The 11,717-nt window shown below is 51.6% G+C and overlaps 1 protein-coding gene across 2 annotated transcripts in view; it reads right to left on the reverse strand.

The window, feature by feature from the left end:
* The window catches only part of LOC113488910 (AMP deaminase 1-like), a 58,410-nt gene extending 47,503 nt beyond the window's left edge, over positions 1-10,907 (reverse strand). The window contains exons 1-15 of one of the 2 annotated variants that reach the window (XM_026864335.1): positions 9,932-10,907; positions 6,374-6,548; positions 5,705-5,870; positions 4,479-4,641; positions 4,042-4,261; positions 3,487-3,616; positions 3,003-3,197; positions 2,636-2,767; positions 2,377-2,540; positions 2,121-2,247; positions 1,514-1,677; positions 1,149-1,269; positions 514-687; positions 270-380; positions 13-168 (exon numbers count right to left, since the gene is read on the reverse strand). In XM_026864335.1, coding sequence (XP_026720136.1) covers positions 13-168; positions 270-380; positions 514-687; positions 1,149-1,269; positions 1,514-1,677; positions 2,121-2,247; positions 2,377-2,540; positions 2,636-2,767; positions 3,003-3,197; positions 3,487-3,616; positions 4,042-4,261; positions 4,479-4,641; positions 5,705-5,870; positions 6,374-6,548; positions 9,932-9,953 — 2,220 coding nt within the window. In that variant the 5' untranslated portion in view covers positions 9,954-10,907. Of the gene's footprint in view, positions 1-12; positions 169-269; positions 381-513; positions 688-1,148; positions 1,270-1,513; positions 1,678-2,120; positions 2,541-2,635; positions 2,768-3,002; positions 3,198-3,486; positions 3,617-4,041; positions 4,262-4,478; positions 4,642-5,704; positions 5,871-6,373; positions 6,549-9,931 lie in introns of those variants that run through there. The other variant, XM_026864333.1, reaches the window with a different exon arrangement.
* Positions 10,908-11,717: the final 810 nt, after the last annotated feature.

Here is an 11,717-nt window from a genome sequence, read left to right on the forward strand (position 1 = left end):
CCCAGCCCGGGCCTAGTCGCTTTTCAGGCCCTCGGCGATGAGGTTGAGCTCGTAGCACCAGGTCTCGTAGCGGTAGGCCATGCGGATCTGAGCCACGTTTGTCTTCCGGATGTCGTTGCCTTGGGGCCCCTCTTCCAGGTAGTTCTCACCCAGGAACTTGGCCTTCTCCTGCCGGGGACAGGACAGCGGTACAGGCCGAGGACGGCGACAGGCGGCCGGGCCCCCTCAGAGCCTGGCGCGAGCCCGCGCGCGCCCGAAGGGGCACGTACCTCGTGGGACAGGCCGCACTGCAGGACACTGTTCCGGGCAATTTCACACATGTCACAGGTGCTGAGCTTGAAGACCTGGGCAGCAATGGCGTACTCCTCCATCAGCGGCTCCTGCAGCCGCAGGCAGTGTTAGCGGCTGGCACAGCCCAGCTGCCCCAAGGCCCAGCCTCTGCTGCTCCCCGGGGGCCCACACAGCCCCGGCCCCAGGGTGCGGACAGCAGGAGGGGGTCAGCTCCCACCATACCTTGGTGTAATGAAACTGCATGGGGTCATCTGTAGAAAGGGACACCATGAGGCCCTTCTGGTGGAAGTCTGGCAGAGGGTTCTTTGCATACTCCAGGAAGAGGCTGTTGTTGCTGAGTGGGGACATAGCAATGGGGATTTGGGCAAGGAAGTACAGATACTGCAACACCGGGCTCTGCAGAGATAAGCAGAGTTGACAGGTTAGGGATGAAGTTGCTGTGCCCTCCACTTCTCTAGGGTTACTCCTCAGGTCAGCCCAGTGCCCCAGCCAGGAAATCCTGTGCACAGAGCTCCTGTGTGCAAGAAAAGAGTTAGGCAAGCTAACAATCCTGGAGCACAAAAGGCCAAGCAAACTCAAACCTGTCTGATCTCAGAACTCAGCTGGCTCCAAGGATAACAGACATATCCAGTGATAGCTCTGTGAGGCTGAACCCCTGAAATCTGAATACATTTCTCAGCTACATCCCCAAACATGCCTGGAGAAACCCAGATAATTGTGTGACACCTGGCTGAAGCCAGGCTGTGTCAGTCCAAAGCAGAGGCACAATTATTGTCAGCTACAGTGGAGGCCAGCTGTGAACACGTTCTCCTCCTCTGCCATGCCTGAGCTGCTCTCTGGCAGAGCACTCCACTTACCTTCTTGAGATTGAGACCATGGGAGATATTATCTGCCGTCATGAAGGCTGCAAGCAGATGTGTGATGGCCCCGGCTTCCCCACAATGTGGACGGAAGAGGAAGGTGTTCATACCACGCTGCCTAGGCACATGGAAGGAGGACTCAGAGCAGGTAAGCAACAGGGTTAGGTGGCATCTCTGAAACCCCAAAGTTTTCACCCAGTCCCACACACTTCCTACCAAGGAGGATTGCTCTGGGACACGAGGCTCCACACTACACTGGTAGCAGACCAAGGAGGGCCCCACTTCTTCCACACCAACAATCAAAGAGGCAGCCCCCCTTCTACCAGCCCATCGCAGGTCCCTTAGCAAAGCCTGGGCCTCACCTGCGTAGGTTGTTAAGCACCAGGATGTTGGCATACATGTAGTATACGTAGTAGGTGTAGGACGGGTTCTTTTCAGAAGTCCATTGCTCTGGCTTTGGGCTTTTAGTGCTGAACATGTGTCCACTATGCTTAGATTCATCATCCACACTGTCGAAGCCAGTGATCTGTTTAGCAAGGTAACAAAAAAGCTGCATCTCAAAGCTCCCCACCTCATGTTGCCCAGGTGGGCTGGCTTGCCCTGCCCCTCTGCATCTTGCCACAGCCCAGCTGTAGCCTGTACCCCTGCCCCCTGCAAGAGCACAGTCAGGAGCAAGGTTGCAAACCTTGGCCCTCACAAACCCTCAAGCTTTACCAAAGGCTGGAAATAAAGCTCACACCAAACCACTTCTCCAGGAGGAGAGTGGGCACCATTTCCCACAGCAGCCAGCTCCAGGAGTCTGAACCCTCCCAGCACTTCTGGGGACACATCCCTTTCCCAGAATGTGGCAGTAGGGCCACAAGCCCACTAATGACAATTTCCATGTCAGGGCCAATACTCCCTTTCTTGGGCACAAACAGGAATGTGAGTGCTCACCACATCCTGACAACATCATCAAGTGACACTCACATGGCGTAGAAAAACACTGAGCTCTTTGTGGGCTCGAGGATTGACAGTTGCTTCAAACACAGGAACAAAGATATTTTCTAGCATCTTCCCAAAGTGTGGGAGGAAATCCTTAGACCTGAACACATCACTGTGGACAGAGACAGGCATTAGCTCTAGCAGAGGAACAACGTGGACTACTGTCCCCATAATCCCTTCAGGATAAAAAATGAGGTATAGTGCACTGTAAGGCACAGTGTTCTCAGACCACAGCACATACTAAATCCTGGGTACTTGGATCATCCACTTCATGTTGGAGGAATAGACCCGATGTTTGCTGAACCAGCTGGCGAGCTTGGGCCACTCCTCAGCTGATCGCCCGTAGATAGACAGGCGCGGCTCCGCGTGCTGGTACTTGGCATCCTCCAGATCAGAGCCAACCTCCTGCTCACCGGGACAGACGGTTACACGGGGACCCTCCAGCCCCTGGGCACAGCAGCACCGTGGCTTAACTGTTCTCTCCTCCCCTGTATTCTCACCTTGATGATGGTAGCAAAGTATTCGCCACCGATAGCGTTCTCCGTCTTCAGATAGAGGTCACGCAGCTCGCTGGCACCCACGGGGTTGTACTTGTCATTGAACTTGTCAAAGCGCTGAAATGTCTGCCGCCCCTGGAGTAAGGGGGATCAGGGGCAAATACTACACAGGCACACTGGGTCCAAGCACACCAGCTGAGCAGGGACTGGTCCCAGCAACCCAAAATGGGAAAGCCAGGAGCTGCTACATCCTGCCACAAACACTAACATGGCACAACACGTCATGGGTACTCAGGGAGGGGAAAAGCCATGCCTACAGCAGAGGATGAGAGCGACCCAAGCGGTCTCACACTGATGTCCTAACACTTACAGCATGGACATCCAGGGAATCCACTGTCAGGTCATAGGGGTGCAGATTGAGCTGCTGGAAAAGCTGTTTCAGGGTGAGCTGCTTCCCCTTGGCATCATAAACTACACGGTCAGCATCCAGACAGTATGATTTCTTGATGAAACGCAGAAGATGCTTCTGGTTCATGCAGGCTGCAGCGTGGATGTGTGTGTCCACCTGACAAACCAGAGGGACAGCTATCCAGCTTCAAGTCGGGATGCTCGGGTACCATCCTGGGGGGGCTAGCAAACCCCTCAGGTGAGCCCAAGTTGTGTGGGGAGCGCGGCTCAGCCCAGCAGATGAAGACAATAGGCCTAGGCCAAGAGCAGCCCACTCAGCACCATCCCATTAGCAGGAACAACATAGATGCCACAGGCCTTGACTCTAATGTCCAGTTCTCTGGGAGGGGAAGGCACCAAGACAGTTTGTCTTCTGAGTCATCAGGGCTCTAAGCTTTGCCATTTACCTTACGGCAGTTGTAGAAGTCCCGGTGGGGGTTGTTCTTCAGCTCTTTCATCTCCTCCATCTCATTTAGCATTTCATGCACTTGGAACTTGGACGAGAGGAACTTCAGGCGCCGATGAGCATAGGTCTTACTAGTGAAAGCAAAGGGCAGAACAGTGACTGGGCTCCGTACCCCTCAACACAGGGACACGGCCCGTCAGACACAGGGATGCAGTTTCACCCGAGGTGGAGGAGCTCATGCTGGCCTGGCCTGCTTCCCTAAGGTGCTTCTCCTGACTCTATTGCAGAGCTTCGAAGGAAGGCCTAGCCAGGGGTGAGCGTACCTTCAGGGCACGTCTCCACCCCCTGAATGCTGACTTTCCTTAAGACCCCAGTCAAGATGGCTGACAAGGGCCAAGGAGCTTTGGCAGCCAGCAGGCTGCATGCCTGTCACCAGCGGGTTCCTCCCTCCGGCCAGGAAGGGGAGGGGGCACCCCTGGCTCTGCCCTGACCTCCCTCCGTCTGCTGAGGCAGGACCTGTTCAGCCGTACCCAGCAGTGCCGGGCTGTGCACTTACACAGGTCCCTGTGCGATCAGGGCCAAGAGGAAGTTCATGTCATCAACAAAACGCTCGAGGCTGGGGTAGGGCAGGTCCTTTGGCTCATTTCTGTCAGCCGCTGCCTTGTCTCCGTAGATGTAAACTACCCCATCCTTCATCTGGATGTGGTATCCCAGGTCCTCAGCGAGACTCCCAGTTTCGAAGGGATCCTGCCCTTCCTTTGCTGGCGGGGTGAACACTGGGCAGGAGGAGAATGCCGTGAGGCGCAGACGGCCGGCCCAGACCCCGCCACGCTGCTCCCCAGGCACAGAACAGGGACACTCTGGCCACCGCGATGCTGAAGAGGAGGCCTGGGCAAGCAACTCCCCTGTGGAGCACTTCCACAAGCCTTTTCCAACCCCTGCCCACCCCATGCTGAAGCCAGAGGGGAAAACACTCCAGGTGCTTAAATGTACCTGGGCCAGTGTCACTCGCCCTCCAGACCTCGCCTTCGATGGCTCGCAGGTACTGCGACGGCGTCCTGGGGAATCTCTGCACAGACTGCTGCATGTACCTCTCCCGGATGTGCAGGGCACGGTACAAGCCTTTGCAGACAACTTCAAAATCTTCAACTGTCACCTGCAAGAGGGCTGTTGTTGAATGCAACCCAGCTGCCTGAGAGATACCCTGCCACACCAAGATGTAAGGAGGACAGTTCACAGCAAGATACCCTCCCTCCCAAAGAAGGCATGATAGGCAAAGTCCTAGACATGGCAAAGGGAAGTTCCACACACCAGAACCAATGAATTCCAGCTGCCATCCCCTCTTACATTCCTCACTGTAAACTGTAGTTGGCACTGAAATAGAAGCCAGGGCTGAGAAAAACACTAAAAGCTATTTTTGGAGCTCAGGCTGAAACTGAAGCAGGACCAACAACATCCACTGACCCAGCGTGTCAGCAGTTTTTGATTTACTGCACAGACAAGTGTTCTGGGCAGTTAAGAGAGGTCAGACTGGAGCAGCATGGGAGAATACCATGTGGCACTTGCAGCTAGCTACAGTCATGGCAGAAGGAATGTCTCTGCGCACAGAGGGACTCTCGGATTCCCATAATCACTCCTCTGCTATGCAGCTCCAAGCTGAGCAACCTGCTCCAGTCCAGGAGGGAGCAACCTGCCAGCAGTATCTCAGAAGCAGCACAGATGTAATAGGAGGCTGTGGAGGAGGAAAAGGGGGAATTAGCACAGGATGTAGCAGTCCTGGTCTGCTGGCTCTAGGTGACCCTGCCTGAGCAGGGGGGTTGGACCAGACGACCTCCACAGGTCCCTGCCAGCACCAGCCATTCTGGGATTCTGTGACACACACAGATCTCGGACAGATACAGCCACGTGCGAGCAGGAGCAGGCTACAACAGAACAGGCGTAGCCTCCTCTACCATGCCCTCCCCTCCACCCTGTCCAGAGAATCCCATGGAAGCAGCCACACTCCACAGACTCTTGCTAAGGAATTCAGCTCCAGATCCTCCAGGGATGCAGTGGGGCACCATCAGATGCTCACGAGACACAGGCTGAGCTGGAAGACACCGACTGTCCCCACTGGACCTGGTACAGACTCCTGTGACACCGGCACTACTGAGGGACAGGCAGGGAGTAGATGAGGAGGCAGTCAGCACGGGGAAGGGTATAGTCATGCAAGCACCTACCCCAGAGGCATAATCCCCCGTGATCTGTACCCGCTGGAAGTCGGGCACAGTCTGGTACACGGGGGAGGTAGAGATGACCTCATCGATAGCAGACAGTCTGGTTATAGACTTCTGAGCCACAGGGACTGCCAACGCCACTGTCTTCATGCGGAGCAGGCGCTTCTTCCTGCCAGGAAGGAAAGCCTCAGGCAAACCCCCAACTCCAAGGTCACATGCAGGTGCAGGGTCAGGGGCACCTGCCACAGCCATGTTCCAACAACACACAACGTGAATCGTCTCCCTGGTGCTTTCTGAGCACCTTAGACACTGCCGAGAGCGGAGGCCACAACACACACGGCAGCTACAGACTCTCAAGCGTGGACCTTGGAAGTTGCACCTTTCCAGTGAAAGGTCTCCAAGTCTCCCTCTCCAACAGCTCTGTGGCCTTTGCTGTGCTGACCCCCAGGGAACAGGCCAAGGGTGTCTTTCTGTCCAACAGCAGGAACGGTTGGAGAGAAAACCCTGAAGTACCTGACAGATGCCCTGGGATTACCAAGGATTTATCCCATGGGTGTGGTGAGCTGTTTTCACAGGCCTTGATTTATGTGTCCCCTGCTTTCTTCCAGCTCTGGCTGGGGATGTGCAGATAATGCTCCTCTCCTCTCCCCAGCTGCCCTCGTTGTTGCTCACCGCTTTTCCATTGTGGCAGAGCTCTCCTGAAGCATCATGCGTGCTCTCCTTTCCTGGCGTGAGATGGGACAGATCTCTTCCACATCAAAAGGAGAGATCTCTTGTCTGACCTCCTCATCTTTCACCTCAGAGGCAAAGATCTTCTCTGCAAAGGAGCGCATTGCCTCATCCATCTCTGCAAGGAGAAGGAGCAGAGTGCAAGGTCACGCAGGCACCTGGTTCCCAGCCACCCTAACAGGCAGGTGTCCCTTGCAGTCAGCTCAATGCTCTGCTGTCATTTCCTTATGACACCTACACCTTCATGCTGCCCAGAAGACTCTGAGCAACCTCCAGAATTTGCAGTGAGCTTACAGAGCCTGGGCCATAAATAGTGGTCTGGAGACATACCTAAACACCCCCAGTACCCCAGGAAAGGTAAATACAACCTGCAGTCCAAGAGTAGTACAAAAATGCCCAAGAGTAGTACAAAGATGCAAGTCTTTGGGAAGGGCACTTATGAGAGCACGTACTGGGGGGAAGAGGGGAGGATCAGCAGAGCCCTCACAGCTCAAGGGAGCCCAAGACCCACTTGCTCCACAAGGCATCCAGTCAGGATGAAGACAGAGGTGGAGATGGACAGAGCTGGCAGCCCAAGCACTTAGTTCCCACCATCACAGTGCACCGAAGAGCTCCTCGTGTGGGACTAGGCCCCTCGCAGCCCATCACGTGCAGCATGCTGCAAAGGTGCCAGCTAATATGGCCCTACAAAAGGTGCCACCGACACAAGCTTGGCTGGAGCTTTATATAGGAGAACGAAGGTTAAAAGCCCTTCCACTGCCAATAAAATGCCATAGAACAAGAACCCAAGGACTCTTCTGGCAACATCTCCCGGAAGCACACATTTGCACGGCAGCACACGGCCACTAATGGAGCAGGTTTTGCCAGCAGCTGGCAGCTCGGCATGAAGAGTAGTGAGGATGGATGCTGAAAGATGGACCACAGCACTGACACGTCAGACAGGACACGGTCAGCAGATGGGAACAAAGCAGAAGGGACTGACATGCACGGCAGAAACGTGCCAGACCTACGAGAGATTTTCAGTAATGAACCTAGCTGTTCTTCCTCCCACAGGGTGTTGGGGGATCAAAACAGTTTACTCCTCTAGCCCTGAATTTGCAGTTCCAAGGTCCTAGCTGTGGGCTAGAGGGGGAGGGCCTAACGTAGGGGCTTCCTTTCCCTGCTGTTACATGGTAAGGCAGAAGGGGTTGTGCTGATCTAAAACCACATGGGAAAGTTCTGGCACTAGGTCCATTTCTCAGCAGTGCAATGCCACAAAGCCAGGATTTCAATAACAAAAGTTGCTTGCTGTTGTAAAGTTACTACATCATCAGTGGGTCCCAACACACTTCTTACAAGATAAAATGCCTTTTTTTGCACTATCCCATTATTGCCCACTGTTAGGGACACTGAGATGACACATGTCTCAGAAAGAAACGTTTTCTGCTGACACAAGGCCTCAGAAAACATGAAGTAGGAAGAAGTGGGCAGGGGCACCATATTGTGGACTTCAACCTGAATAAAGGAGGTGAAGCATTGGATCTGTCCCCTCATGGATCAAATCCACTATGACCAGGATGCATTCAAAAGAAGTTACTTTAGGCAGGATCTCTGTTAAAAAAAAAAAAAAAAAGGCAAAAAACAAACCTAAAAACCCAACAAAGGTGTGAATAGGTGTGTGAAATTTCAATATGTTTCATTTCCTGCCACGGAGGAAAGAACTCCACTAAAAAGAAGCTTATCTCCTAAGCAGGAGCTGAGGGGGGCCTAGGACAATATTTAACAAATAGCAGCTTCAGATATCAATGGACCAAAAAGCTGGAACCATTCCCTGAAACAATGAAGGGCACAGCTGGCACTGCTGAGAAATAGCATCGTCTGGAGCTGCTGAAAGATCACCATGATCATGTAACTGCTGTTTGTTTCCAGTGATCATGTCGTGGCAGTAACACAGCAGAGCACATGAGAAGCTTAGCAATACTCACCTCTGTCTTCTGCTGTTTGAGATAAAACAGAAACAAAATAAAAACAGATGTGACCATCAGCCATTCAAATTCTAAGCCTTTTCATCTAATCATCACATCAGTGATTAAGAAGGGATTAATAAAGTATAATTTTAGCCAAAGCCTTCCACATACAAAAGAAAGAATAGTACTTGTCACTTTGCACCATATAAAGATGCAAGTTCAGTGTCAACTGTTCCACGATCCAGCCTCGGTGGGGCACAAATTAATGAACCACATTGCAGATGCCATCCAACCTGAGGCTCTTCAGCAGAACTTCTGCCTTACGACAGTCTCTCGGTTTCCTTGTAGCTGTCCAAGGGGAGCAGCGTTTTCTAGAACCTAGATCACCTCAGTCAACACTACAAGCAACGAACAGATACCTTGTCATCTAATAAGACCGAGCCGTTTGGGAGGTCTCTCCCTACACCTGTGTCCAGGCACAGGGATGCAGAAGAGCACAGGAATAACATAAGAGGGCAGAACAGCATTCTCCTGCCTGCACAAGAAAGCAAATATTTTAGTGACTCAGAGCACCAGAGCTACTTTGCCATTTTTTGTCTCTGACTCACCATCCTTTGTGAAGATCAGGATGGATGGTCATTTCAGAGGTGCTAAGTTTCATCCTCCTATGGTCACACCTCCATTTATTCACTGACAGGATCAGACAGCTGAGACAATGCAGGTCCACCGTGCAGTTCCACTCTGGGTCATGCAGTGCGGCATCAACATTTTGGGGGTGCAACTCACACCCTTTCCATCTGACTCAGAAAATTTAGGCTGGAGCTCTGGCATTACAAGTCATCAGCTGCTGACTTCCCCAAATCCAGCCTGCAGAACACACTCTCCTGGCATTTGAATTCCCTGTATTCATTTGCAAACTAAGCATCCCAGAAATGCCTGGCTTGACCTTTCGTCTGTTCAGTGGATGAAAATTACATTCATGAAGGTCAACAAACTCCACTGATGTTGCAGGGCCTGGCTTTTATACTAGCTTCACCTACTAGGTCACACCACACAGCACTGCAGTTCTAACTGTGCTCTTATCAGAACTGTCGGGTGCTGATATACTGCAGGGCTCTGTAATGGCAGTCACATGTGCCCCTGTACTGTTCTGCAAAGCCTGGCTGGCCCTCCTACTGCTGCCCCATTTACGTTCCACATCCCCTCAGGACTGCAGCACCGCACATCATCTGAGCTTAGCAAGGCTGACCAGAGACTCCTGAAATCCCTCTGACACCTTCCACAGGGATTTAATGGTATCACTACAAGACACGTTTACAGGATATATGACACCACAGGAGGGACAATATTTTTCTTCAGTACAAGCATAACAAGACTTAAACAACAGTATTTCTTTGCTGCACTATCCCAGAATGTCTCCAAGCAGAAATCAAACCACTCAAAGCCATTAGCAAGGTCCCCTGGCCTGCAAAGGTACCACACCATCAAGATCTCGGAGCTGCAGGCTAACCAGCCTGCCCGTGGCTCCTCTTCTCGCCACCTGCTTCAGACCTACCTGGAACTCTCACCCGCGACATCTTTGCAGCAAGTTTTCAGAGCCTCAAGTAACCCCCTACTGTAACAGAGCACAAGTAGCTGACTGACTGCACAACAGCCTAGCACTAGCGTTACCACTTTCCCTTCCCTGTAATTAGACTCTCCCACTCTAAAAGGAGAACGGAGATCAACTGTAAGACTATTTAAGGTGCAACCACAAGCCCTTGCACTGAAACAGGTGAAACCAGGGCTCAAATTTAATACTTTTTTTAAAGTTAGGCTTTCATTTTACATTAGAGAGTTTCATCTGTTGTCTGGCCAGATTGCTACTTCCCAGGACAGTTGTGCCTTTCTAAAGTGGACTCTGGAAGTTAAGCCTTTTGAGAGAGACCCAACCTGAGGTGTTCTGTGCTGAACCAATGCTTTAAAGGAAATCCCTAAGGCACAGGGCTGATTAGAACAGGAGCTGTGGATAGGGACAGATGAAGTGCTCTCACCAACTAGCATGTTATTCAGAGAAGATTTTTCCTGAGAGGGGTCTAAAAGGCTGGATTTTAGGAACAGGAGTTGCACAGATGTCTTCAATCTTCCCAGCTGAATCAAACAGAGTGCAAGGAGCTGTATTTTGTTCCTGAACTTTTCAGGGACTTCCTCTATAAAACTGTATCATAATAGTAAGGTGATATTCAGTTCTGCATGTGGTGAGCCATAGCTGAGAGACCAGCCTTTAGTACAGTGCAAGGTGTGGCATGAAGCTCCTCCCTTAAGCTGCACACAGTGGTTTGGGTCTGGCTGAGCAGGGCAGCCTGGGAAGAACTGCTCGGCTTAAGTCCTTCCAGCCTACAGGCACTGCGGGCTGTACCCAGTCCTTCAGTGCCGCCTCAAACCTACTTCAGATCTCACACATGAAGTTGGAAAACAGCTCGGGTCTGAAGAAAATGTCCACAATGTGTAGTGCCCTCTATGTTGCCAGGGTAACTCTGAGCTTCTGACTCAGCTTCCTGGTGGGAAGCAGTAAGCTTGAACAGGTCAGAACAGATACAATAGTTGTAACGTGAAACAGTCTTTTCCTGTTTGTTTATACTTCACTTCCCGATGAAGTTGAAAAATGGCACCGAAATCAGGACAAGTCAAGCAAAGCATTTGGGCTGTAGCCAGCCCAGTCTTGCTGCTGATTTAAGAGGTGACTTTGGTGGTAACAGAAAAGCTAGCACCCCTGGAAAAGACAACCCTGTTTAGAATTGTACACGCATGTAAGCGCTTCCTGTGCTGTGTCTTGTAGGAACAGCTATGGAAGGGCCTTGTCCAGGAAGGCAGCTGGAATGTCTTCTTGTATAAAATAGAACTGGAAATAATATGTCATAGATTTTGACCATAAGGGCATGGGAAGCTTGTGGCACAACTAATCAGTGAAGTCAGATGAGCTGAGACCTGGCACTGCACCTCCAGTTGAGATAATCCCCAAGAGCATCCAGAAACTCTCTGAAAGATCACTATTTGATGTGCACAGCTTCAAAACATGCTGGGTTACAATTAAGAAATTCTCTGGAATTCAGGAAGGTTTAGCTGCACTTCCCAGATATTCCCCAAGAATATCAATTGTTTCCTCCCCACGGCATGCAGAGGTGTAGCCAACAGGGCAAAGCTGGGCTGTTGTTAGTCTTGATGTCTAATACCTGGTCTCCTCTCATGTCGACAGCAGTCTTCAGTTTCTGAATAATTCCTGTTCTTACTCATCCCCCAGTTTGTGAGTCCCCACACCACATTATTAACTATTTCATTTAAGGTTAATAAAAACTGACTCC

The sequence above is a fragment of the Athene cunicularia genome, assembly GCF_003259725.1.
Source record: "Athene cunicularia isolate RWA chromosome 26 unlocalized genomic scaffold, athCun1 chr26_part1, whole genome shotgun sequence".
NCBI lineage: Eukaryota > Metazoa > Chordata > Aves > Strigiformes > Strigidae > Athene > Athene cunicularia.